Source organism: Amphiprion ocellaris, chromosome 12 (genome assembly GCF_022539595.1).
Source record: "Amphiprion ocellaris isolate individual 3 ecotype Okinawa chromosome 12, ASM2253959v1, whole genome shotgun sequence".
Lineage (NCBI taxonomy): Eukaryota > Metazoa > Chordata > Actinopteri > Pomacentridae > Amphiprion > Amphiprion ocellaris.
Window position 1 is genome coordinate 36,000,446 of NC_072777.1, and position 25,355 is coordinate 36,025,800.

At 37.2% G+C, this 25,355-nt stretch overlaps 2 protein-coding genes across 2 annotated transcripts; one reads left to right on the top strand and one right to left on the bottom strand.

Annotated features, from left to right (window-relative positions):
• Window positions 1-335: 335 nt before the first annotated feature.
• Window positions 336-15,626, top strand: stmn4 (stathmin-like 4). Its single transcript, XM_023294768.3, has 6 exons — window positions 336-431; window positions 7,239-7,301; window positions 7,510-7,605; window positions 9,303-9,508; window positions 11,176-11,367; window positions 13,924-15,626. The coding sequence occupies exons 2-6, from the start codon at window positions 7,289-7,291 to the stop codon at window positions 13,981-13,983; spliced, it is 567 nt and encodes a 188-aa protein (XP_023150536.1). The 5' UTR covers window positions 336-431; window positions 7,239-7,288; the 3' UTR covers window positions 13,984-15,626.
• A 2,071-nt stretch (window positions 15,627-17,697) lies between these two features.
• il17a/f3 (interleukin 17a/f3) lies at window positions 17,698-25,337 on the bottom strand. The gene is made up of 4 exons (XM_023294775.3): window positions 25,176-25,337; window positions 22,853-23,058; window positions 20,779-20,919; window positions 17,698-18,229 (listed from the first exon to the last, which is right to left on the bottom strand). The coding sequence occupies exons 1-4, from the start codon at window positions 25,182-25,184 to the stop codon at window positions 18,097-18,099; spliced, it is 489 nt and encodes a 162-aa protein (XP_023150543.1). The 5' UTR covers window positions 25,185-25,337; the 3' UTR covers window positions 17,698-18,096.
• Window positions 25,338-25,355: the final 18 nt, after the last annotated feature.

Here is a 25,355-nt window from a genome sequence, read left to right on the forward strand (position 1 = left end):
CCAGGACCCCTGCTGAGACAGACACAGAAAAACCCCAGAATACCTCACAGTCCTTCACCCAACTCTGTCACGCACACACACACACACACACACACACGCACGCACGCACGCACGCACGCACACGCACACACACACACACACGCACACACACACACACACTGCGCCACATACTAAAGCTGTCTCCACCACACACCCTGCAGTCCAACACAAAGACCTCTCATCCCTCCCCCCTCAGCCTCCCTCTGCGCTCCCATTGGCCGGCTGGCTCGGATGCTGGCAGTGCCTCCGACCAATCGGGCATCTCCCAGGTGATGTCATGGAGGCAGCGTTGGTGCTGTTGCTGATGCTGTTGCCCGGCGCCTGCATCCGAGCATCCAGACGGGGGAAACCGACGGTCCAGCAGCAGCTCAGAGCACCGGGACAGACGGGGGGTGAGTCTGCAGCAGCCTCCATACATCTGCACACATCTGCACACATCTGCACACATCTGCATCCAGCCAGGCCACTGTGTTCTCAGGTTACTGCAGGTCTGGGTCCTACCTGTGTGGTTCTGGTGGTGGCTGAAGCAGGGCGAGGGTGAGGGCAGCCAGGATGTGGTGGCTGCTGCTGATTGGTGAAGCCGGAGGACTTGGTGTCCCCACAAACCTGCTGGAGGGAAACCAGTCATCTATTATTGATCCTCCGTATGTGCAGATGAAGCTTTGTTTTATCCCGACAGAGAGGAGAGAGACGAGGAGAACGAGGGTGAAGATGAAGGAGATTAGAGGGTTTATGTGCTGTAAAGGTGTGTGCGTCGTAACGGATGATGAAGGGAACAAGAAGAGCAGACGATTGTGATTAAATATGGTGAAAAGTTCGGTTTGTCTCACATGTTTGTCTTGGTGAGAAGTTTCTTTTGTGTCATAATAATTCCACATTTAGCAGCTGGACGTTCAGGGTCATTAGTTTGTTTCTACCTGCAGCTATGAGGCAGAAAAAAAGCTCTAAAATCTAAATTAAATCCATCCAAATGAGTCAGAATGCTTCATAAGATGCTGTAGTCGTGTTTCATGTGTAATATTTCCATAAATGTTGCTGTTCTAATACGTTGGATGTGGAAACTTTGGGGTAAAGTTAGAATATGCTGCTTCTCCTGCAAGAAATCGTTAATCTTGATTCTCACAAGCCTGCAAACAGAACAAAAATGGAAATATTCATCACATGCTGTGTATTTTTCATGCATAAATATGAAAACGTAGATCAGCAGCACATCGAATACTAGCAGAGATAAGAGTGAAAGAATAAACTTTATGGAAACTTAAGGTTCATCCAACATGAAGCTCTGTGTCGTAGGAAAAACAAAACTCCCCTACTGTGATCTGACACCAGATTAAAGTTCTGTTTCTGGTTCTGGGAGATTTTAGCTGATCCTTTAAGGACATGTGTGTCTGAAATATGAAGCCTCCAGCTCTTCGTCTCGTTATAGGTGTTCGATAACAGGAAAGTCTCATGCTCATTGACATGCACATGAATCACAGCCACATGCACGGTTATTCTAGCTGCACAATAATCCCAGTGAAATACGTTTTTAACATGTTTCACAGCAGCTTCCTGGGACTTTTAGAAGAATGTTGGGTGAAGTCGTGCAGGATGTTTTAATTATGAAGCTACAGACCAGGCTTGGTTAGCTTAGTTTAACCCTCCTGTTGTCCTCATTTACAGACACCAAAAATATTGTTTCCTTGTCTGAAAAAAATTCAAAAATTCAGCAAAAAAAATCCCCAAATTTCCGAAAATTTGCAAAACCTTCAGGAAGAAAATTCCAATAATTCCTTAAAAGTTTCCCTTAAAAGTTTTATTTTAAAAAAATCCCCCAACTTGGCAAGAAAATTCTTGTAAATATTTTCAAAAAAATGAGCAAAAATCTTCCAAAAAATCCTAAAAATATCTAAAGTGATTCCATATATATCAGTAAAACTTCTAATATTTTCTTTAAGAACATTCACATAAAAATCAACCAAAAGCCAGTGAAATTCATTGGATTTTGGTTGATTTTTTATGTGACTGTTCTTAAGAAACATTTTTAACATTTCTTTTTTTCCACCACAAAATGTTCAAAGATTTCCCAAAAATGTTGAAAATGTGGACATCAGAAGTTTCACTGTGAAAATATGTCTTTTTCTCCACATTTTCAAGCTTTAAAACGGATCAATTTGACCCACAGGATGACACGAGGGTTAATACAAAGACTGGAAACCGCTAGCTTAGCTTAGCTCTGTCCACTGGTGACAAAAATCTACCTGCTTAAAAACATCTAATCAACAAGTATTCTGTACAAAATGGGGTCTAAGACAGATTTGTTACACTTTTACAATAATTATTCAGCATTAAATGGTTGCTAGGCAGTTTCCCGCTGTTTCCTGTTGCTATGCTAAGCTAAGCTAACTGTAGCTTCATCTTTAGCATGAAGACGTGAGGAAACAGATGAGCAAATATGTCAGAAAATTTGAGATTAGAATTTTTAAAAAGTGACAAAGTAGACAGAAGGAAGAATATTACAACAATAATAATAATAATAATAATAATAATAATAATAATAATAATAATAATAATAATAATAATAATAATAATAATAATAATAATAATGATAATAATAACAACAACAACAACAATAATAATAATAATAATAATAATAGCTTTATGTACATAGCGACTTACGACAACAAAGTTAAAAAGTGATTTACAATAAAACTTCGATGTGAAATTAGCCAAATGTTGAAACAAATTCAAACAAATAAGATCTTTAGAATGCAATGTAAGAAGATAAAGTAGCTAATTTAAATCTGAACACTTTTTTCTTATTAATACAGTATTTATAAAGCACAGGATTATGACTAGCACTATAAAAATATCAGGGTTAAGAGCCTACAGTAGGATTATTGTGTGATTTTACCTAAACGATTTACATATTAGGGATAAAAAACATTAAAATCTACCTTTACGCTATAATGACTATACTCCATATTAAGGTTGAAACCCTGCAGTGTTTATAATTAAAAGAACAACCTAACGAACGTAATAATATAGCTGAGAGCCAACAGTATTATAAATTACAGAACTTAACCAATTATGGCACCACAGCTCTGTTAATTATGCAGATTAATCTGACTAATGTAGTCATTTAGTAAACTTTTTATTATTTTAATCTGCAGACTCCTGCAGTACGTATTCCCTGGTGTGAAAATGTTGAATAATGTGATCTAGCAGGAGTAATATCAGCTCCAGCAGATGAAGGACGGTGATCTCCCCGTAAAGATCATAAAATAGTAGAATGAAGAATGTCACTGTGATTTAACTGTCAGCAGAATTTCCCATCAAGACAAAGCCCAGATGTTCCCTGTCGTGTAGAGAGACCTTTATAGGCCGTTCTCTCTCCTTTTTTATTGTACTAAAGAAGAACCTGAGCAGCTTTCAGTGCTGCAGGAAGCATTGATCTGCTGCTGGGTGGTTTCATTAGATGGAGAGCAGCTCAGTGTGTGTGTGTTTACTGCCTGATTAGCGTGTGTGTGTGTTTGCAGGGGATCGTGTCAGGGTGAGCTGGAGCTCTGCAGCATAATGAGAAACATGTCACAGACAGACAGACGGACAGACGGACAGATAGATAGATAGATCGATGCTTCAATTAAGCCTTCTTCTCATAAACCTGCAGTAATTGCTGTTAGCTCGGTTCAAACGCCTCCAGTTCCTCTGAAGCTCATTGAGTAGAAACAGAAAAAACTTTATTTTCCAGCAGCTTTCCATCAGAGCTTCTGCCTACCAGCGTTTCCAGTAACAAGCTTTTATTGTTCCAGACAGCAGCAGAGTTACGCTGTAAAAGGACAGATTTAGCTTATCGTAAGGAGTAGAGGTAAGTACCTGAACCTCTAAAGCTCAGTAGTAAATGGTAAATGTTCTCTGGATATCAGGGGTTCAGGTTCCACATTCATCCCAGTCTGATCTCCAGTGGACCGGACCAGTAAAACCATAGCATAATAACCTAGAAATAACCACAACTCCTAATGGTTCCTTTGTTTTACTGCAGAAATGTTCACATTTAAGGAATTATCTTTTTACTAAACATCATGAACAACCTGAAATTTATCAAGAAAAATAAGTTCAGTTTCAGCAACATTCAGCCTCAGTTTATCATTTCCACATTACAACTTCCAGATCACAGAGTGTCTATAGAGGAACACAACATTTAGTCACAGCTATCTGGAACTGGACCAGAGAGCATTTTACAAGCTGTCAAGATCTAGAAATGATTTTAAATTCCCAATCTTTTCCACATCTGTGTAGTAATCCTGACCACATCACACAAATTAAACTATTAAGGAAGAAGGTTCAATTGCCTCCCTGCCTTGTAAATGTAGAAAATCTATACGTCACAAAAGTTGTGACAGTTCATCAACAGTAGGGTTCAGCCAAACCAGACTCAGTCTACTGAAGCTGTTGACACATTATATCACACAATTTGTAAATACTGTCTTTTACCCTGTGAGACCCAAATATAGAAAAAACTGGGCAAAAAAATAAAAAATAGAAAAAAATAGCAAAAAATAAATACAACAAAAAATTGCTAATAATAATAAAAATATATAAACCCAAATATATTTTTAAAATGAGCAAAAAAAGAGCAATATGTGTGTGTGTGTGTGTGTGCGTGTGTGTGCGTGTGTTTATATAAATAATAAAAAACTAATAAAATGGATGTTGTATTTTTGCAACAGTGGGTTTTACAGGCTTAAATATTTTCACAGTAAGTGTTCATTTTTGTGTCTGTAATTTTTACACCTTGCAAAGTCATCCCGTGGTCCATATTGGACCCTCTGGAGAGCCAGTAATTTTATTGTTCTAACAAGATATTTTCATGATATTACAGCCAACAACCTTATGAAGTTCTAACAATAATCTCTTGCTGGTATGACAGGACACTGATTCTGTTGGTTTAATGTGAAACGGTTTCTATAAAAACTTGTGTTTAAATGAGGAAACACAGTCCGGAGAACGGATACACTGAAGAACACGACTCATCCACACAATCTGATTAGGTTTTATTTCCTGCCTGGATTACAACCTGATGAGATTCTGCTGCTGTTGGAGACAGGAGTCTGTGTGCATTAAACTGCATTTTAAAAAGTATGAAGCTGTACAGTAGGAAAAAAAGAGTCTGACCCACTTAGAATACACTGTAAAAAACTATTCTGTAAAAAACGTACGTAAAGGGTCCGGTGATTGGAATAAAACCCTTAAAATTACATCAAATGTCTACAAAATTTGTGTATTTTTGCTGATTTAAATACAGTAGAAATGGTTTAATTTAATGGTCAGACATAAAAGACTAAATTACAAATGTTTTTTACAGTCTATAAATTATTAGTTTTAATTGTTTTTGTTTTAGTAATTTTAGTATTAATTATGTGTAATTTATCAAAACAGGGAAAAACTGTAAAATAACAGTTAAAAATTAATAACCATTTTCCTATGAATAATATACAGAAAAAAACAGCAATGTCAGTAAAATAAATATATGCTTTGTAGATATATATTCAGTTGAAAAAGCATCATTTTATGGTCGAATGTTGTAAAAGAATAAATTGGGCTCATGAGAGGTGGAACGTCTTCAAGAACCTACAGAGACGTCCAGTTGATTTCTACTGAAGCTCCTCTGATCACCATGACCTGGATGACTGAGAATCTCCACAGACAACAGGAATGTTGGGATGAGGATGAATTGATGGGACTCAGAAACACCCCCATAATTTAATCAGTTGTTCCTTGTATCATTTCTGATGGATAAGTCCTGATAAGTCCTCAGCAGTGGATTTGTAGTCGGATCACAATCAGCTGATGTAGTGTTCACTTGTTGTCATGGTTACAGTGACGCCGTGCCGCTATCTGGCAATGATACAGAAATCTTTAACAAGTTCATGGATCCAGACTACTCAAAAACAGACTGACAGATTAGGGTGAATTTTTCAAGCGAGACCAGAAATGACGCAAGGACCAAGTGATTAGATTTTGGCAGTGATGCGGCTATAATGTTGTGTACAGACAGATTCACGTACGCCGATCGTAACGTGACTCTGCTGCATTCCTTGACGAAGTAATTAGCTAAATATCCACAATCTCTCTTAGGAGTTGCTCTCTCGGAACTTTAAAGCTCTTAATTTGTTGAAATCTCCCCTTGAAGCAGGGAATTTTGTTCGTATTTGAACCAGACGGTGATGTTTGCTGAGGATTAAATGCTATATTACTGTCTGTTGTGTGTAATCAGGGCAGGCAGTGGTCAGAAGGTTCTGGGTTTGGACCTGTTGGTAGACTGTAGCCTTTATGTTGGGAGTTGGGAGTATGTTTTTCCTTGTGCCTGCATTGTTAATTGTTGGTTGGCTGTGAGTGATCGTGGTTCAGTATGTCTTCATGTTATTCCCACCATGTACCGGCCCCTGGTAACCCCCTGTGGGACAGAGCAGGTGTAGCTGATTGGGTGGATACTGTTAATTATTGGTTTTGGCAAGGATAACCCTAATTTTTAGTCCCCACATTGTAGATAGGTAAAAAACATGGTGATCCACTGACCACAGGTTTGGTGGTTCAACACACTCCTATATATTACTGCTTTGTTAGAACCTCTTGCCATCACATTTTCACATACCTGGTATCCTTGAGCATCATTTTTCAAAACTGAGAAACTAGACATCATGAGACTGTGTTCTCTGGTGTCGTCACTGTTGTCACCGTCAGTGGAGGTTTGTCTTGTAACATGGATGGTGTTTTAACCCCAGCAAGATCTTCTCTTCAACTTAATCAAGTGTTGTTGGGTTTTGGTGCCTAAACTTAACCAAACAGGAAGAGAAAATGAGGTCGAAGTCATAAAATCTAACAAAATGAAGTGAATAAATAATGGTCTGATGGGGGAACCATGTGGTGAATGTTGTGACGTAATAAAACCTCCTGTACATCGTCACACACTGACGCCAGCTGCTCTGAAGCCAAACGACTCAGCAGCTTTTACAAAACTGCATTTATTTTGTGGCTTTGGTTCCTGCTGTCCTTGGTGGTGACTTACTGATGGTCAAACCAGCAGCTTTAGTCCCCTGAGGCATGCATCAGAACGCTGCTCTCTGATTGGTTGAGCTGGACCTGTTAAGAGGTGATGCAAGCGTCTCCTCTGATTCATTATGTGACCTCTGAAGCCTTCGTCTTTGTCTCCCTGACAGAGTGAGACGGATCTTCGGCATCCCTGGAGAGCAGCAGACGCAGTGAGAAGATGACTCTGGCAGGTAAATGCAGTCGCAGCAGAAACTCGCTCACCTGGCAGCGCTGCATTACTGCAACCTGCACCACAGAGCTGCATTTATTACCCGTTTACTGCACCCTGTCTTTATAAGGACTGGTATTATAACGCAGTGAAAGAGGACAGTTACATCACTGGTCCCTGAATGTTCCTGGCTCAGTTTGAGTCAACTAAATGTGTGTTTGTGTCCTCAGCCTATAAAGAGAAAGTCAAAGAGCTCCCCCTGGTGTCTCTGTTCTGCTCCTGCCTGAACCCACAGACTGCAGAAAAACCCACATACAAGGCAGAAGGTAAAAGAAATCTTTCATACCAATATTAATAACAATACAGTGGATGATGATGAGTCAATATATAACTGGGGGACTTTCTGTGGGATATATCTGCATATATTTTTATTAAACATAAAAAACTAATGTTTTTATGTTCATTGTGATCATGTCTATACAAATTTCATAATTATTTATTATGGAAACAATCATTCATTGAAAAAAAAATGACTGGATATCACTAAAATGTCAACTATGATACAAAAAGCACCGCAGTTATACAACAACCCAACCAGAATGACTTGAAAATGATCCATAATTACAGAAAATTAGTCCAGAATGACATGAAATTTGTCCTAAATTACTTGAAAATGATCCCAAAGACACAAAAAGGATCCAAAATGACAAAAAAGATCCAAGCTGACAGAAAACTTGTCCAAAATGACTAAAAAATTGTCCAAAATGACTCGAAAATTATCTAAAATGACTCAAAAATTGTCGATGACTTGAAAATGATCAATAATTATGGAAAATTAGTCCAGAATGACATGAAATTTGTCCTAAATGACTCAGAAATTAGTCCAAAGACACAAAAATGATCCAAAATGACAAGATAAGATCCAAGCTGACATAAAAACTTGTTGAAAACGACAAGAAAATTGTCGAAAAATGACTCAAATTGTCTGGATCAATCTATAACTGAGGGGCTTCTGAAGTCCATGGGATATATCTGCATACATTTTTATTAAAAGTAACAAAACTAATGTTTTTTTATGTTCATTATGATCATGTCTTTACAAATTCCATAATTATTTCTTATGGAAACAATCACTCATTAATAAAAATGACTGGATATCACTAAAATGTCAACTAAATAACCATCTGAATTTAATACCAACCACCTTCTAATGAGCTAAACAATAATAAAATGAGCTGATTCAGAAATAGTTTGGATTGTGTTCTTTTATGACGTTGAGATAATCATGACAGATATTTCTTTTGTGACAATATATTAAATTTTATATGGAAAATAACAAATTAAATCGCTTTCCACTAAGTTCCCCATTACAAAAACACCTCTCCAGGAAGTGTGTTAATTCCAGATCACATGACCTGCTCAGTTTGGTTCTTTTTTGGTCATTTTCAGTCCGTTTTGTGGTCATTTTGTGTATTTTTATGGTCATTTTGTGCCCCTTTGTGGCCGTTTTCAGTCTGTTTGTGATAATTGTATGCGTTTTGTGGTCATTTTGTGCATTTTTGTGGTCATTTTAGGTCTTTTTGTGGCAATTTTCAGTCTGTTTGTGATAATTTTAGGTGTCTCTGTGGTCATTTTGCAATTTCTTGTAGTTATTTTGTGTGTCTCATCATTTTGTGTCTTTTTATGATAACAAACTTCTCACTGAGTCATTTTGTATATTTCTGTGGTCATTTGTGTCAGTTACCCATTACAAAAACAGGCTTTCTTAGTTATTTCAAATAAATTATAATTGTATATCTAATATTTAGAAGAATCTTTCTCTAAAATGCCATGTGGTGTTTGGTTATAGGCAGTCATGTTGATTTTAGGCCTGAAAAGAGCAAAAATGTCGCCTATGATACAAAAAGTCCAGCAGTTATATACCGACCCTAATCATTCTGGGTGCTGTAGGAATCAGACAGACTAAACATACGAGGACTATAGGTTCACCAGATAAATAACCTGGACTGGATCCAACCCTCAGATGCGGTGGACCTGGGCTGGTGCGTCATCAAAGACGTGGAGGTGATCGAGCTGAACAAGCGAGCGTCAGGCCAGGCCTTCGAGGTCATCCTGAAGCCTCCGTCCTTCGACGGCGTGCCAGAACTCAACACCTCCATGCCGCAGCGCCGCGACCCGTCCCTGGAGGAGATCCAGAAGAAGCTGGAGGCGGCCGAGGAGAGGCGAAAGGTGAGGAGGGGGGAGATTTAACATCCTCACATCCAGCAGAAACCCAGTAACCCCCAGCTATTTGTAGTTCATCCACATGCTGTCAAACGTTCTTTGTCTGCCGTGTGATTTATCAGCTGGACAGAAAAAAGGGTGGAAACAGATGAAAGCAGAACGGGAGGGAGGGTTGGAGGGGAAGGAAGGGAGGAAAGGTGGGAGATGAAAAGAGGGACATGAAAGTAGGAGGACGGTCAGATGAGGACATGAACACAAAGATCTGATCCATCAAGCAGAGAGGAGGAACTACAGCAGACTTTACCGAGTTTAACATCAGATCTGGATGGATCTGCTCTGATGGTGCACAAAATATGGCTCACAGTAATGTACAGCAATTATTATTCACATGGAATATACACAAGAGACAAGTAATAAGTGTTTTGTTGTGTTTTTTTTACTTTTGAATTGCAAATGATTCCAGGTGATCCAATAATAACCAGACAGATTTTCCCCAGAACTGGAACACGCCTGTTTGGTTTTCTGTTTCTGTGGATTCTGACGTAAAATATTTCTGTCTGGTTCCTTTTTTAGTTCGGAAAGAAAGAAAATTAATACTTCATACTTTGATTTTCAAATTACAAAAAGATTGTCCAACGATATTGAGACCAATTCCAGCCGACAGGAATGAATAATTAGAGACTTTTCTGCACTTTAGAATAGAATAGAATTTATTGTCAGTGTCACACTAAAAAATGCTAGACAGGCAAAGTTTAGTTTGTTTCTTCTTTGAGGATTTTTTTTGTTTCCAGCTTCTTCTGCTCTTTTTCTTCCAGCCACGTGTAGAAGAAGCCTCTATTAACTTCTGACGGCACAACGCAGCCTCATTTATTCAATTCAAACACACCTAATTCACACACTGCAAAAACTCCACATCTTACCAAGATTACTTACTATTTGTCTTATTTTTAGTCTAAATGTCTCATCCCACTTGATTTAACATAAATTCACTTAACAAGAGACATTTCAGCAGATGGAGAGACTTGTTTTAAGACAATGCATCTTAAATATCTTAAGTCAAACAATCTTGAAATTATCTTGTTTTGAGTTTAGTTTTATAAGAAAACTCAAAATAAGTTTAATACATCTCAAATTATGAGGTTACATGAAAGCAAAAATCTATTTTTGAGTGAAAAACTGCTTTTGTTTTTAGCATGTCTGGCTTATTTTAAGACACCTAAGCTTGACAATCCTGGTAAAATAGAGCTTAAAATAAGTTTTCCCAGCTAATTTTAAGATCACAAGATTTTAAATATCACATCTTATTTCAAGAAATCTTACCAAGACATTTTTCACTTGTTCTATTGGCAGATTTTTTTCACTTATTTCAAGGTAAAAAGTCCTTGAAATAAGTTTTATTTTTTCTTGTTTTGAGGGGCATTTTTTCCAGTGTATTTTCTGTTTTTTCTGTGACATTTTAAAAATGTGCTTCAAATGTACTTGACCACATGGAAACAACTAAAGACACTAATTTTACCATCCATCTGACCAGAACTTTTAATCTTTGCAACTCACGTTCTGAGGTCTGACAGTTTCCTGTTTCCTATCAGGAACAGAGAAGATTCAGTCTGCAGGTCAGAGCAGGTAAAGATGAAAATAAAAACCTCCTGCTGAGCTCCTCTATCGCCCTCTAGTGTCAGGAGGCCGAGCTGCTGAAGCACCTGGCCGAGAAGAGGGAACACGAGCGGGAGGTGATCCAGAAGGCATTTGAGGAGAACAACAATTTCATCAAGAACGCCAAGGAGAAGCTGGAGCAGAAGATGGAGGCCAACAAGGAGAACAGGGAGGCTCTGCTGGCAGCCATGCTGGAGAGGCTGCAGGAGAAGGTAACGGCCAGTTTCTGCTTTATAATGCTCAGCAACAGATTTTAGAAAGGATGATTAAAGAATGCTGTCTCTAACCCCCCAAAATCCACCTTCACCCTCCTGCTGTCTTCATTTACAGGCACCAAAAAATATTGTTTCCTTGTCTGAAAAAATCCCAAAAATCTGCAAAAAAATTCCCTAAATTTATGAAAATTTGCAAAACCTTCAGGAAGAACATTCCAATAATTCCTTAAAAATTTCCCTGAAAAGTTTTATTTTTAAAAAATCTCCCAAATTTGGCTAGAAAATTCTTGTAAATATTTTCCAAAAATGAGTAAAAAGGATGATACGAGGGTTAATAAAACAAAAATCCACACTGACCATGTAGCTTTCATGTCTGAATGTGCAAAACTTGGATTTTAAAAAGGAAAAAGTTCAGTGTCTAAACTTTCAACATGTGGGTCAATCTATAACTGAGGTACTTTTGAAGTCCATGGGATATTTCTTGCATACATTTTTATTAGAAGTTAAAAAAAAAACTACAAAAGGAGAGGATAAATGGAGGAGGGAACGTCCTGAAGGCTGGGTGGGAGGATGGCTGAGGAGGGGAACAGGGCATCAGGTAAAGTAGAAAGCAGGCTGGAGCTTTATGTTAGGAAAGAGTTGGCGAGGAGACGACCAGAGGAGACTGAAACCTGAAGCCCAGAGAAGTTAAACGTCTGATGGGGAACAGAAAGTACAAGAACAACAACTTGGCAAGGAGTGAAGAGACGGTTTAAATACTGCAGCAGCTGATTGGTGGATGATTCTCAGGTGTGTCGGCTGATCATCTACAATGAGGAACAGGTGGCACAAACACAAAGAGAAGAAACATGGAAAACTGTGATAGCAAAAGGGTTTAATTTAACCCAAACCATGATGTTTCCCTGAACGTCATCTAAGCAGAATAGCTGGGTCAGTCTATAACTGAAGGACTTCTGAGGTCCATGGGATATATCTGCATACATTTTTATTAAAAGTAGTAAAACAAATGTTTTTATGTTCATTATGATCATGTCTTTACAAATTCCATAATTATTTATTATGGAAACAATCACTTATGAATAAAAAATGACTGGATATCACTAAAATGTCAGTTATGTTACAAAAAGTCCAGCAATTATTTATTGACTTGAATGACTTGAAAATGATCTATAATTGCAGAAAATTAGCCCAGAATGACATGAAATTTGTCCTAAATGACTTGGAAATTATTCCAAAGAGACAGAAATGATCCAAAATAATGGGAAAAGATCCAAGCTGACATAAAACTTGTTGAAAATGACAAGAAAATTATCTAAAATGACTCGAAAATTGTCCAAAATGACTTGAAAATGATCCATAATTACAGAAAATTGTTCAGAATGACATGAAATTTGTCCTAAATGACTTGAAAATTATCCCAAAGTCACAAAAATAATCCAAAATGACAAGAAAAGATCCAAGCTGACATAAAACTTGTCCAAAATGCTGAATAAACTAAGAGGACAACATTTTGTAAAATACATGTTTTTCTCATCAACTTAAATAATTAGCACCAGCAGTCAGCTAATAGCTTGTGTAAAAAAGATGAACAGCACCAGTTGGTCTGTGGAGTTAAACTCGTGGTTTCCACCATCTGGGTCTGTTGAAACCAGACTTTATGATCGACTCGTGGATCTGACAGAATTCAAGGACACAACACAGGTTGATTTGGTAACAACCTGTCAAACAGACAATAGTTTCACCTAAAGCACGTCTTACTTTATCATCTACTTCCCTCCAAATGGAACAGCATTTAGAAAGGTTAACATCAGGCTGTATTTACAGACACTTGAAACTACAGATTGAGAACATAAACTCGTAAGGCAAAGGTTCACTGAAGGAGCAAATCAAATGAGAAATAGGCTGATTTTCTTACACACTTCCTTTTGTAGACACCGCCTCCTGCTGGCTGTTAGAGAGAATACAGGTTGAAGTCACTGCAGCACGGTCATCACCTATGAAAGCCGGACGCTATATTCTGTAAATAGTCTGTGTGAAATAGGAGAAAATGGTTAGATTCTCTCTGAATCTGCCTTCCAACACCTCTAAAGATCACCAGTGAGGGCTTTACAGTGTATCTTTATTCTCCAATCTGTGTCAGAAAGTGTGAAAATGCCTCCATGCTGTTTCATGTCTTCTACTTCTTTACTCAGAGCAGTCGCCTGGCAACCTGCAGAGACACTTCAGGGAATATTCCAACATTTAATTGTTGTTTTTTCTGCTTTAGCCACATATTTATGGGCATATTTGTACAACGTCCTTGAGCCAACAGTGTTATATTGAGACCTAAAATGTTATTGAGTGCAAATGAAGCTATATTGTCATAAATCATTCTATTTTAACATTGTTTACCAGTAATCATGAATATTAGATGAGGCCAGAAAGAGTTTGTAGTTCTCCCCACTTGGTCCCATTTCCTGCTCAGATCTCATGAACAGAAAGGAGCTGTTCCCTCGTTCTGTCATTAATGCAGATGTATCCATGAATGCTGATGATCCGATGTTTGTTTTTCAGGACAAACACGCCGAGGAAGTGAGGAAGAACAAGGAGATGAAGGAGGAGGCCTGCCGGTAGACGAGCGATGCTGACAGAGAGAAAAAAAACAGCAAGACTGGGGAGTTTTTGAGTCTGAAAAAAAATACAAATAAATCAAAACAGTGCAGAAAAGAATAAGAAGGAACTCAGCAACAGCAACCCGAACAAAAGGAAAAAAGGCCGGTTTTTGTATTTGATGTCTGCTGTGATGATTGTGAACAAGCTGTACAAAGTTCCAAACTCTTGATGTTGAAATTAGTCTTTTTTCTAAAGGGTGGGGAGGTCTGGGGCGACAGCAACACAACAATCTACAGGTTTAAACAGCAGTGATTGTTCGGTCCAGGAGGAGGTCAGAGATAAGAACTAGAGCTCTCTATTCCTGCAGTTTCAGTTGGACAGGAGGAAATTAGAACTGCCTGCGTTGTATTTTAGCATCATTAACCCTCCTGCCGTCCTCATTTACAGGCAACAAAAAAATTCCCTAAATTTCTGAAAATTTGCAAAACCTTCAGGAAGAAAATTCCAATAATTCCTTAAAAGTTTCCCTTAAAAATTTTATTTTTTTTTTAAAATCCCTCAAATTTGGCAAGAAAATTCTTGTAAATATTTTCAAAAAATGATTAAAAATCTTCCAAAAAAATCCAAAAAATATCTAAAGTGATTCTATATATATCAGTAAAAATTCTAATATTTTCTTTAAGAACATTCACAAAAAATCAACCAAAATCCAGCAAATTTCACTGGATTGTGGTTGATTTTTTTTGTGTGAATATTCTTAAAGAATCACTTTTAACATTTCTTTTTTTCCCACCAAAAAATGTTCAAAGATTTCCCAAAAATGTTGAAAATGTGGGCATCAGAAATTTCACTGTGAAAGTAGATTTTTTCCCATATTTTCAAACTTTAAAACGGGTTAATTTTGACCGGCAGGACGACACGAGGGTTAACTGAGCTGTTTTCGTCAGACGCAGTTTCACTCCAGCAGGATTCTCATGTATCACACACAGGAAATACCACACAAGGATTAAAAATAAAAACTGGTTTAGCTCTTGTGATAATTCTCTGCTGCACCATTTCTGGGATATTCCAGTCTGTCGGGACGCTGAGCTCACTAAAGGCTTTGTGAATATGAAATAAAGAATCGCTCTTTCCTTTCTTTCTCTGGAGCTCTGGGGGAGTTGAAGAAAAACTAAAAAATAAGCTTAAAAAGTGAGGAATCTGTGCTGTTCCCGCCACCGTGGGACTCTCTGTGAAACTATCTGTAGTGTAGTCGTAGATCAGTGACATGCTTTAGACTCTCTTAGATTTAGAGCACTGATTGCACTCTTCTTTCATTAAGCACAACTCAAAAGCACATATGCATCTGAGAAAGGACGGTTGAACATATATAGTAAAAACCAACAATAACACCACAAGTAGAGAGAAACAGCAAAAGTTCACAGTCTGGCTCGGTTTCTGGAGAGGACTCACTGAGCTCTGATTGTTCCGTGGAATTTAAACAGAACGATGAGATTCGGTTGTTGAGTCATACTGACTTGGCTGAAACGTCTAAAACTGTTTGCACTGTACCGGGGGAGTCGTAACTTGGGGTTTGTACTTGCTGTAAGTGTGTCGCTGTATATCTTCCAGGCTGGACTGATTATATCTACTAGGCATGGTCAGTAAAAAAAAACTTGAATGAACTCCGGCTGTGTTCTGGTTATTTCAGGTTAAATGTTGAACCGACAGTTTTCTGATGGTCTAACTTCAGTCAAACACATCCAGTAAAGTTCTCCTTTCTCCTTCTGAGCTGCCACATACCACATAGTTAATGTCTGTTGTTTTTATTCCCACTGCTGAAGCCACAATAAAATGGCTATGTTTGCCATACGGTGCACAGTTTTAACCCTCCTGTTGTCCTCATTTACAGGCACCAAAAATATTGTTTCCTTGTCTGAAAAAAATCCAAAATTTCAGCAAAAAAAATTCCCCAAATTTCTGAAAATTTGCAAAACCTTTAGGAAGAAAATTCCAATAATTCCTTAAAAGTTTCCCTTAAGAGCTTTATTTTTTTTTTTAAATCCCCCAAATTTGGCAAGAAAAGTCTTGTAAATATTTTCCAAAAAAATGAGTAACAATCTTTTCAAAAAATCCTAAAAATATCTAAAGTGATTCCATATATATCAGTAAAACTTCTAATATTTTCTTTAAGAACATTCACATAAAAATCAACCAAAATTCAGTGAAATTCACTGGATTTTGGTTGATTTTTATGTGAATGTTCTTAAGAATCATTTTTAACATTTCTTTTTTTTCAACAAAAAATGTTCAGAGATTTCCCAAAAATGTTGAAAATGTGGACATCAGAAGTTTCACTGTGAAAATATGTTTTTTTTCCCCACATTTTCAAAGTTTAAAACAAGTCAATTTGACCCGCAGGACGACATGAGGGTCAGTGTTCTTGTACTGCATGCTTTCTATCTAGAACCTCTTTACAGAGAGCGAAACAGGGAATCTTTGTGGTCAGTATGCATGTAAACAAAAATCTAGTGATTAAAAAATGACCTAGATTGATGAGAACCACCTCCAGACGCTGCTTCTTCCATAGAAATGAACTTTCTGTTGTGCACATGTTCTGACATTCAGCGCAAAGAAACATTAAACTGCTCTTACAAGTACTTTATGTTGGTCTTTCTCTGAATTTTCCACCTGTTTACACATTTTGCAAAATAGTATTCATGTGCACAATAAAATAAGAATGGGATTAATATAAAGCGAAACAGGAAAAATCAGACATGATATATAAAACAAACATATCCACAAAATAAAAATGTATACTAACATTTCATATGAAAATATAGATCTCCGATAACCTGATAAAACTACACACATTAGTTTAACTTCTAAATAAAACATCCAGCAGTGTTTGCCAGGGTGTTTATTTCACATCTAGATTAAAGCTGCAGTACACTAATTTTCACCACTAGGGGGCAGAAAGAAACTCTTCACTACTATCAGGGTATTCAGACACTGAGGGCTAATAAGTTAAATAAAGGATAGATAGATAGATAGACCATAGATAGACCATAGATAGATAGATAGATAGATAGACAGACAGACAGACAGACAGACAGACAGACAGACAGACAGACAGATAGATAGATAGATAGACCATAGATAGATAGATAGATAGATAGATAGATAGATAGACCATAGATAGATAGATAGATAGATAGATAGATAGATAGATAGACAGACAGACAGACAGACAGACAGACAGACAGACAGACAGACAGACAGACAGATAGATAGATAGACCATAGATAGATAGATAGATAGATAGATAGATAGATAGATAGATAGATAGATAGATAGATAGATAGATAGATAGATAGATAGACCATAGATAGATAGATAGATAGATAGATAGACCATAGATAGATAGATAGATAGATAGATAGATAGATAGATAGATAGATAGATAGATAGATAGACCATAGATAGATAGATAGATAGATAGACCATAGATAGATAGATAGATAGATAGACCATAGATAGATAGATAGATAGATAGATAGGACGGACAGAGGAGGTCCTCGGTTTACGACGTCCTCAACTTACGTCGTTACATCGAAACTGGTTCGGTGGAACTAGTTGGGGGATGAATACGTCGTCACGCGGCGCTATCAGACGGTTTTGTTTCCATTTGCCGCCACATTGCATAATGCTACATTCACTAACTTCATTATGACTCCCAAGCATAAATCCATTCAATCCAATTCAATTCAATTTTATTTATATAGCACCAATTACATGTCAAATTGTCTCAAGACGCTTTCCAGAACCCATATGCCTCAACCAGACTCTGGTTGTGTGTCAGTGCGAGTTAATGACTGTTTGTCGTTACTGTAGTTGTATTAATATGTAAACTGATTGATATCACGATGCACGGAACGGCTTTGTTTACATTTTTACAGCATAAATCGACTTCCATCATGCCGTAGGAACTGAACTCTGACGTAAGTCGAGGACCCCCTGTACTTTATTAATGGTGAGGTAAATTAATATTAATATTCATGATTTCAATCAGTGATAAGTTATAAAATCCCTTATATCAGTCTGATGTGGATAAAAGCAGCCCTCAGAGCGTGTTGAAGGAACCATGTTGACGTGTTACAGCTGCGGTACGACGCTCGGCCTCACACATGTGCAGCCCACCGGGATCATCTCCGTCCCCAGACGCAGGTCGTACTTCTTCTTCTTCACCTTCTTTCCTGCTTTAGTGGAGCGACTCGGCCTCGGGACTCTGCAGAGATGTTGTTATCGGGTTAAAATCGATCACAGCGTTATTACATCTCATTGAATCTGATTGCAGTGGAAGCCGAGATGGAATTAGCTGTGGTCATTCGATCAGGTTAATTCAATTCTGTGGATTTCCGTTTGGTTTAATATGATGAATAACAGCTGGAGTGTTGAGCTGCAGATGAAGCCTCTCTAACACCACAGCAGAGTTAGCTTTGGTTGTTTTCATTCCCACTGCTGAAGCCACCATAAAATGGCTTTTCACAACCCGTTATCAGCTACGTTTGCCATTTAGAAATGATGAAAAAACTGTTTCAGTGTTCTTGTACTGCATGCTTTCTATCTAGAACCTCTTTACACAGAGTAAAATAGGGAATCTTTGTGGTCAGTATGCATGTAAACAAAAATCCAGTGATTAAAAAATGACCCAGATTGATGAGAACCACCTCCAGACACTGCTTCTTCCATAGAAATGAACTTTCTGTTTCCCTAAATGATGCACCGCTGTGCACATGTTCTGCTCTTGGGGTGTTTTAGGATGTTTTAAAGACCGTTTTTTGAGTATTTTCTGCCTTTTTTACACAGTTACAGAGGAGAACAGACACAGAAATGACTTCCAATGAGGGTCTAGTTGGTTGAAACAGACTCTCTTGTTCGTGTCCTCATCTATCAGTTGCACCCGGATGTCGTTATTCTTATCACATAATTCCATAAACCTGATGTTTTACTGGCCCTGAAGCAGCATAGTGACACCGAATAAGCAGCGTCAGCATCATAAAGACCTAAATTCAGTCCTAAAAGAATATATGAGTCTTAATGTGAACACCATGGAGTCAGTCTGGGGTCACATAAAGAGATTCAGACCAAATCCACAGAGGAACTCTCATAAGTTCTCAAAGTTTGTTAAAAACCGTGTACAGGTGTAAGAAGAAGAAGAACTGGTGCTTCTTTAAAAGCAAAGTTTTTCTATTTACTGCAGTTGATATGAAGCTAATAAACATCAACAACATCCACTTTTAGCAACTAGAACTGCTGCACTGTGACGACTTCTAATGGAATTACGCTGTTTTTAATGAACATTTTTCACCACCTGGAATTGCTTGGGCATGCTAATTTTAATTAAACATGTCCCTGAAATTTTTATTTTTTACTTTTATTTTACCTTGTTGTTTTGTTTTTATCCTTTTCTATCTTTAATGTAGCACTTGGAGAATGAGCAGTGCCTTACAAATAAAATTCATTATTATTACTATTATTATTACTAAGATTGTGGAGAGGACTTCAAATCCTGAACTCAAGATAGAAAAAGACAACAACAAAAAAACCTAACAAGCAATTGCAGTAAATTACCTCAACTTAACCCTCCTGTTGTCCTCATTTATGAGCACCAAAAAATATTGTTTCCTTGTCTGAAAAAAATCCAAAAATTCTGCAAAAAAATTCCCCAAATTTCTGAAAATTTGCAAAACCTTTAGGAAGAAAATTCCAATAATTCCCTAAAAGTTTCCCTTAAAACTTTTCTTTTTAAAAAATCCCTCAAATTTGGCAAGAAAATTCTTGTAAATATTTTCAAAAAATGAGTAAAAATCTGCCAAAAAAATCCTGAAAATATCTAAAGTGATTCCATATATGTAAGTAAAACTTCTAATATTTTCTTTAAGAACATTCACATAAAAATCAAGCAAAATGCAGCGAATATTGCTGGATTTTGGTTGATTTTTATGTGAATGTTCTTAAAGAAACATTTTTAACATTTCTTTTTTTCCACCAAAAAATGTTCAAAGATTCCCAAAAATGTGGAAAATGTGGACATCAGAAGAATCACTGTGAATTTATTTTTTTCCACATTTTCAAACTTTAAAACGGGTGAATTTGACCCGCAGGACGAGACGAGGGTTAACTGAGCTGTTTTCGTCAGACGCAGTTTCACTCCAGTTATACTGAACCTAAAGAGCAGAGAGCTGTAATCTGATTAAGTGTTTGTTGTGCTTGAATCAAACCGCACACAGAGAGCCCTGTTCACTCACAACTCACATAATTCAAACCCAAGAGGCCTCTTCAGCTCTTGATTTGCAGGATTCTCATGTATCACACACAGAAAATACTATACCACCATCAGAAGTTTCACTGTGAAATATTTTTTTCCCCACATTTTCAAACTGTAAAACGGGTCATTTTGACCCGCAGGACGACACGAGGGTTAAATGAAGTTTAAATGAAGAAAATTGGGTTTAAACTAAACACAATTTTAAGTTTAAGCAAATACCGACATAAATATGTCAACAAAACAAATCTGAATTTATTAAAAATAGCTGTTCAACTGTATATTCTCATCTAAACCAGTAAACTAGTTGTTTTTATCTTGCGTCTATGTGTTTAGTGAAGAGGTGGGAGTGGATCCATGACCTAACTTTTCTTATTATCTCCCACCTCAACATTCTGTCTGCATCTGGTTTCTGATTTACCGACATCCTTAATGAGTTTACTGGGCTTTTGAAATGTGCACACGAGACATTATGAGGAAAACAAGAAGCAACGTTTATCACCACCCACCTGTAGAAGACCAGAGCCTGGTAGTAGACGGGTTTGGCCTCCAGAGCTGCATCTTCTCCCCACTGAAGGTTCAGACAGCCGGAGGTCAGACAGTGAGCCTCAGAGATCCGTCTGGGTAAACGAGACGCCACGAAGGAGTCTCTGGACGGAAAAGGAGAGAAGAAACGGGATTTCTAGGCTTTAAAAGTGAAAAACTGGAACCTGAATGAGCCGACATGTTGTTGAGTTGAGCTTCTTTCAGGAAAAACAAAACACTGAAACCAGATCATTCCTGTCTGACGTTAGTTTGCATCAGGTTATATATGTGAATTTAATATATTCGCATTAAGTTTACTCCAAATATATTTGGATTGAATGCTTAGACATGATGTAAACTACTTATTTAGCTCTTCTACACTGTAAAAAATGTAAAATTTTAAACAAATATTTTAAAGGATTTATTGTTATGTTTAGAATACAGATAATAATCAGTAAAATCTAAGAAAAAAGTATTAATACATGTTAACCATATAAAACTACCCCAAAACCGTAAATAATTTCCACATTTAAAGTCTGTAATTTTTAAAATGGTAGCCTGATTACTTGTTTTTACAGATGGACATGTAAACACGGTAAAGAAACCTAAACAACAACATAAAAATTTATAATACAACAACTACATTCACTGTCTGATGCTGATCCTCTTACTAATAATAACTTTATTTCTATAGCAGCCTTAAGAACAGCGTCACAAAGAGCTTTGACAGTTAAAACATGAAACACAGACAATCAGACAAGATGGAGGAGACAATAATGATAATAAATTAAAACAATGATTAGCTAGATTAGCATTCATAACAAACGGGAACTAGGCAGTTTGAAAATTAAAGAACAAGACTGAAGGTTAAAATTAAAAGTTAAAAAAAAAACAGAGAATTAAAGAATTAGAGAGACGACATCACACCAAAGAACCAGGCAGCTAAAAGTGAAATAAAACCAGAGAGAACATCTGAAATAAACAGGACATAATGCAGAATAAAACACTGAAACTCAGTAAAGCTAAAAGAAAACCTCACATAAAAGCAAGTCTGTAAAAGTGGGTTTAAGAAGTGATTTAAAAGACTAGTTAGTTTACTCTGGATACCTGTCAGATTCTGCATTGATTTTAAAATCCTACTGATCACTTTTAATGCATTAAATGTTCCAGATGACATTCGGGTTCTTTTAACTGTCCCAGAACGTTCTCTCAGGGCAGTAAACTGGTTTCTGCACACAAACTGTGAAAAAGTCTGAGTGAGATCAGACTATCGACATCTACAGGGTCTTTAACATCTCATCCTTACTTTCTCTTTCATCTCCAGCTCCTTCTGAATGTGTGATTTACTGAATGATTGCGTTTTATGACCCCTTTCTTATTTCCCGTCGGTTTGTGACCTGATTGTTCTGAAGTCTTTGGCTTTGTCTCTCAGAGGATACATTTTAAAATCCTTCTGTTAGTTTATGAAGCTCTGAATGCTTTAGGTGATCTACTCTCACCATCTGAACCCTTCACATCTCTGGTCCTCTGGTCCAGGTCTGCTCTCTGTCCCCAGAACCAGACATGAAGAAGCAGCTTTCAGTTTCTATGCTCCACACATCTGGAACAAACTTCCAAAAACCTGCAGGTCTGATGAAACTCTCAGCTCCTTTAAACCAAGGTTAAAGACTCATTTATTTACTGCTGCCTTTGATTAATGACTGTCTTAATAGCAGAATTGCACTGGAACTCTTCAAGTGATTTTATTTGATCTCTTTTTATCTGAGTTCTAATTTCTTTGTTATTATGATTATAAAATTTCATGTTGATTTTATCGGTTAAATTATGTTTTATTTCTATGATTTTAATGTCTACCTTTTAAGTCATCTGTATTTCTTTTCTTTGCCATTAAAAAGCACTTTGAACTACCTTGTTTGAAGAAACTTTCTGCTAATTGCTTTTAAGATCTTTGCTTATTTCTCACTTTGTCTCCATCAAGCACTTTACAGCCTGATATCTGTATACTTTATCATGTATTATTATGTATGTAAATCAGAGGCTGCTTCAGAGACTCCTCACCTGTATGTCCATGGAGACAGCGACATGTTGGCGATGGAGGATCCAGGGATGCTGGTAGACCTCCCCAGTACTGATGGGTCCAGGACCAGTCTGACAGTCTGGCCCCTCGGTCCTCCTCCCTGATCCAAAACCACCGACACCGCATGGCCTCTCCTGGTGGAATGGAGCAGAGACACCAAACCCAGAAGCAGCAGAGCTCTAAAGACCTGGAGAAGAAAACACCAGGCAGAACGAGAAGCTTTCTGAGACATGGAAAACAGTCAACCCTGCTTAGTTAATTATTATGTGAATGCACGACCTTTTTTCTATTTCTGAACACTGATACATATTTAGAATTACAAGAAAGTCTCAGGTATCTTATTTCCTTTGTATGACACATGGAGTCAAACCCTGCACTAAACACATCACACAGCACAATCCCATCATTGAAACTTCCATCCCTGCTTTGAGTCTACCCTCTGCTCATGGATAAGAGTTGAATAACTATTCTGTTAAAGCATAACCTTTTCATCTATTTACCAAAACTTAAATGTATTTTGAATTACAAAAAATCTCACATATTGTTTTATTTTATCTGACCTTTATTTTCCAGGTAAAAATGTTTAAGCACCAGTTCTCATTTGCAAACATGACCTGACCAAGAGACAGCAGGAATAAATACACATTAAACTACACACACTAATAGACATAGAAACACAACATAAAACAAAAGTAAACCAGTAAGAAGCATGGAAGCATATACATGTAAGTGAAAAAATGTGCATGAGGTGTAGAAAGTGTGTGTGTATATACAGTCATGGACGAAAGTATTGGCACCCCTGGAATTCTTCCAGAAAATCCACCATTTCTGCCAGAAATTGTTGCAATTACAAATGTTTATTTCCTTGGTGTGCATTGGAAAAACACAAAAAAATCTGAAGAAAAAAGCCATACTGACATAATTTTACACAAAACTCAAAAAATGGGTTGGACAAAGTTGTCGGCACCCTCAACCCAATGTTTGGTTGCCACCCTTTGGAAGAAATAAGTGAAACCAGCCGCTTCCTAGAACCATCAACAAGCTTCTTACTCCTCTCAGATGGAACTCTGGACCACTCTTCTTTTACAAACTGCTCCAGGTCTCTCAGATTTAAAGGGTGCCAAAAGTGGCTGAAAGTTTGAGGGTGTTTTGTGAGGAGTTCCTGTCATTAGCTGCTTCAAAGACAAAGGAGTTACAGCCAAAAAAGGCCAAAAATATTGTTCATGTCCTTCCCAGTATGTAAGATTATAGTATGACACTTGGAGTCAAACTCTACACTAATACCTCATAAAGCATGATCCCCTCTGATCAAACTTAAATTCAAGGTCTGATACAATTTTCTGATTATTGATGAGAGGTACGGACAGGAAAAGTAACCCTGAACCCTCACCAGCAGCATGAATGGATAAATTATTTAGTGAATGCATGACCTTATTAATTATTTTGAATTGCAAGAAAATCTCAGTTATCTCTCATTCCCTTTAATAACCCTCGTGTCGTCCTGCGGGTCAAACTGACCCGTTTTAAAGTTTGAAAATGTGGCGAAAAAAAATATTTTCACAGTGAAATTTCTGATGTCCAAATTTACAACATTTTTGGGAAACCTTTGAACATTTTTTGGTGAAAAAAAAGAAATGTTAAAAATGTTCCTTAAGAACATTCACAAAAAAAAGATTTCTATGTGAATGTTCTTAAAGAAAATATTAGAAGTTTTACTGATATATATGGAATCACTTTAGACATTTTTACGATTTTTTGGGAAGATTTTTATTCATTTTTTGAAAATATTTACAAGAATTTTCTTGCCAAATTTGGCAGATTTTTTTAAAAATAAAACTTTTAAGGGAAACTTTTAAGGAATTATTGGAATTTTCTTCCTGAAGGTTTTGCAAATTTTCAGAAATTTGGGGATTTTTTTGCAGAATTTTTGGATTTTTTTTCAGACAAGAAAACTATATTTTTTGGTGCCGATAAATGAAGATAACAGCAGGGTTAATTCCAAGACTATAAAATGACATCTGGAGTCCAAACCTGCACTAATATTTCATGCATAATTTCATCCAATCTGAAATTTCTCTGATTATTAATAAGACTCACCAACAGCATGACTTTAATAATTATTATGTGAATGCATGACCTCATCATTAACTTCTGAACTCTAACAAGTGTTCAATCCTCATCACTTTTCAGTTTTAGGACTACAGGACGACATTTGGAGACAAACGCAACACAATCCAGCCTAATCAGACTGAGACTGATCTAATCTTCTGATGGTGGATAGCGGTTAAAGATGGATAAACTCACCAGCAGCATGACCGTCTCCTCAGCTCAGAGCGTTAAACCCAGCCTTCACTGTGAGCAGCTCCTTTGCCGTCCTGTTATGTCTACATCTAGCTGTGTTTATATACAGCCAGACTGTGTTGGTGTGTGTTTCCGCTCTGACTGTCACTGATTTTTAAGATACTCATGTTGATCTCTAAACAG

Bases quoted from the DNA above. Each gene is read 5' to 3' on its own strand.
- stmn4 (XM_023294768.3), top strand. The intron at 9,509-11,175 runs GTGAGGAGGGGG...ATCGCCCTCTAG, and splicing joins CGGCCGAGGAGAGGCGAAAG to TGTCAGGAGGCCGAGCTGCT. The intron at 11,368-13,923 runs GTAACGGCCAGT...TTTGTTTTTCAG, and splicing joins TGGAGAGGCTGCAGGAGAAG to GACAAACACGCCGAGGAAGT.
- il17a/f3 (XM_023294775.3), bottom strand. The intron at 20,920-22,852 runs GTGAGGAGTCTC...TTTTCCGTCCAG, and splicing joins CTGTCTCCATGGACATACAG to AGACTCCTTCGTGGCGTCTC. The intron at 18,230-20,778 runs GTGGGTGGTGAT...ACATCTCTGCAG, and splicing joins CAGGCTCTGGTCTTCTACAG to AGTCCCGAGGCCGAGTCGCT.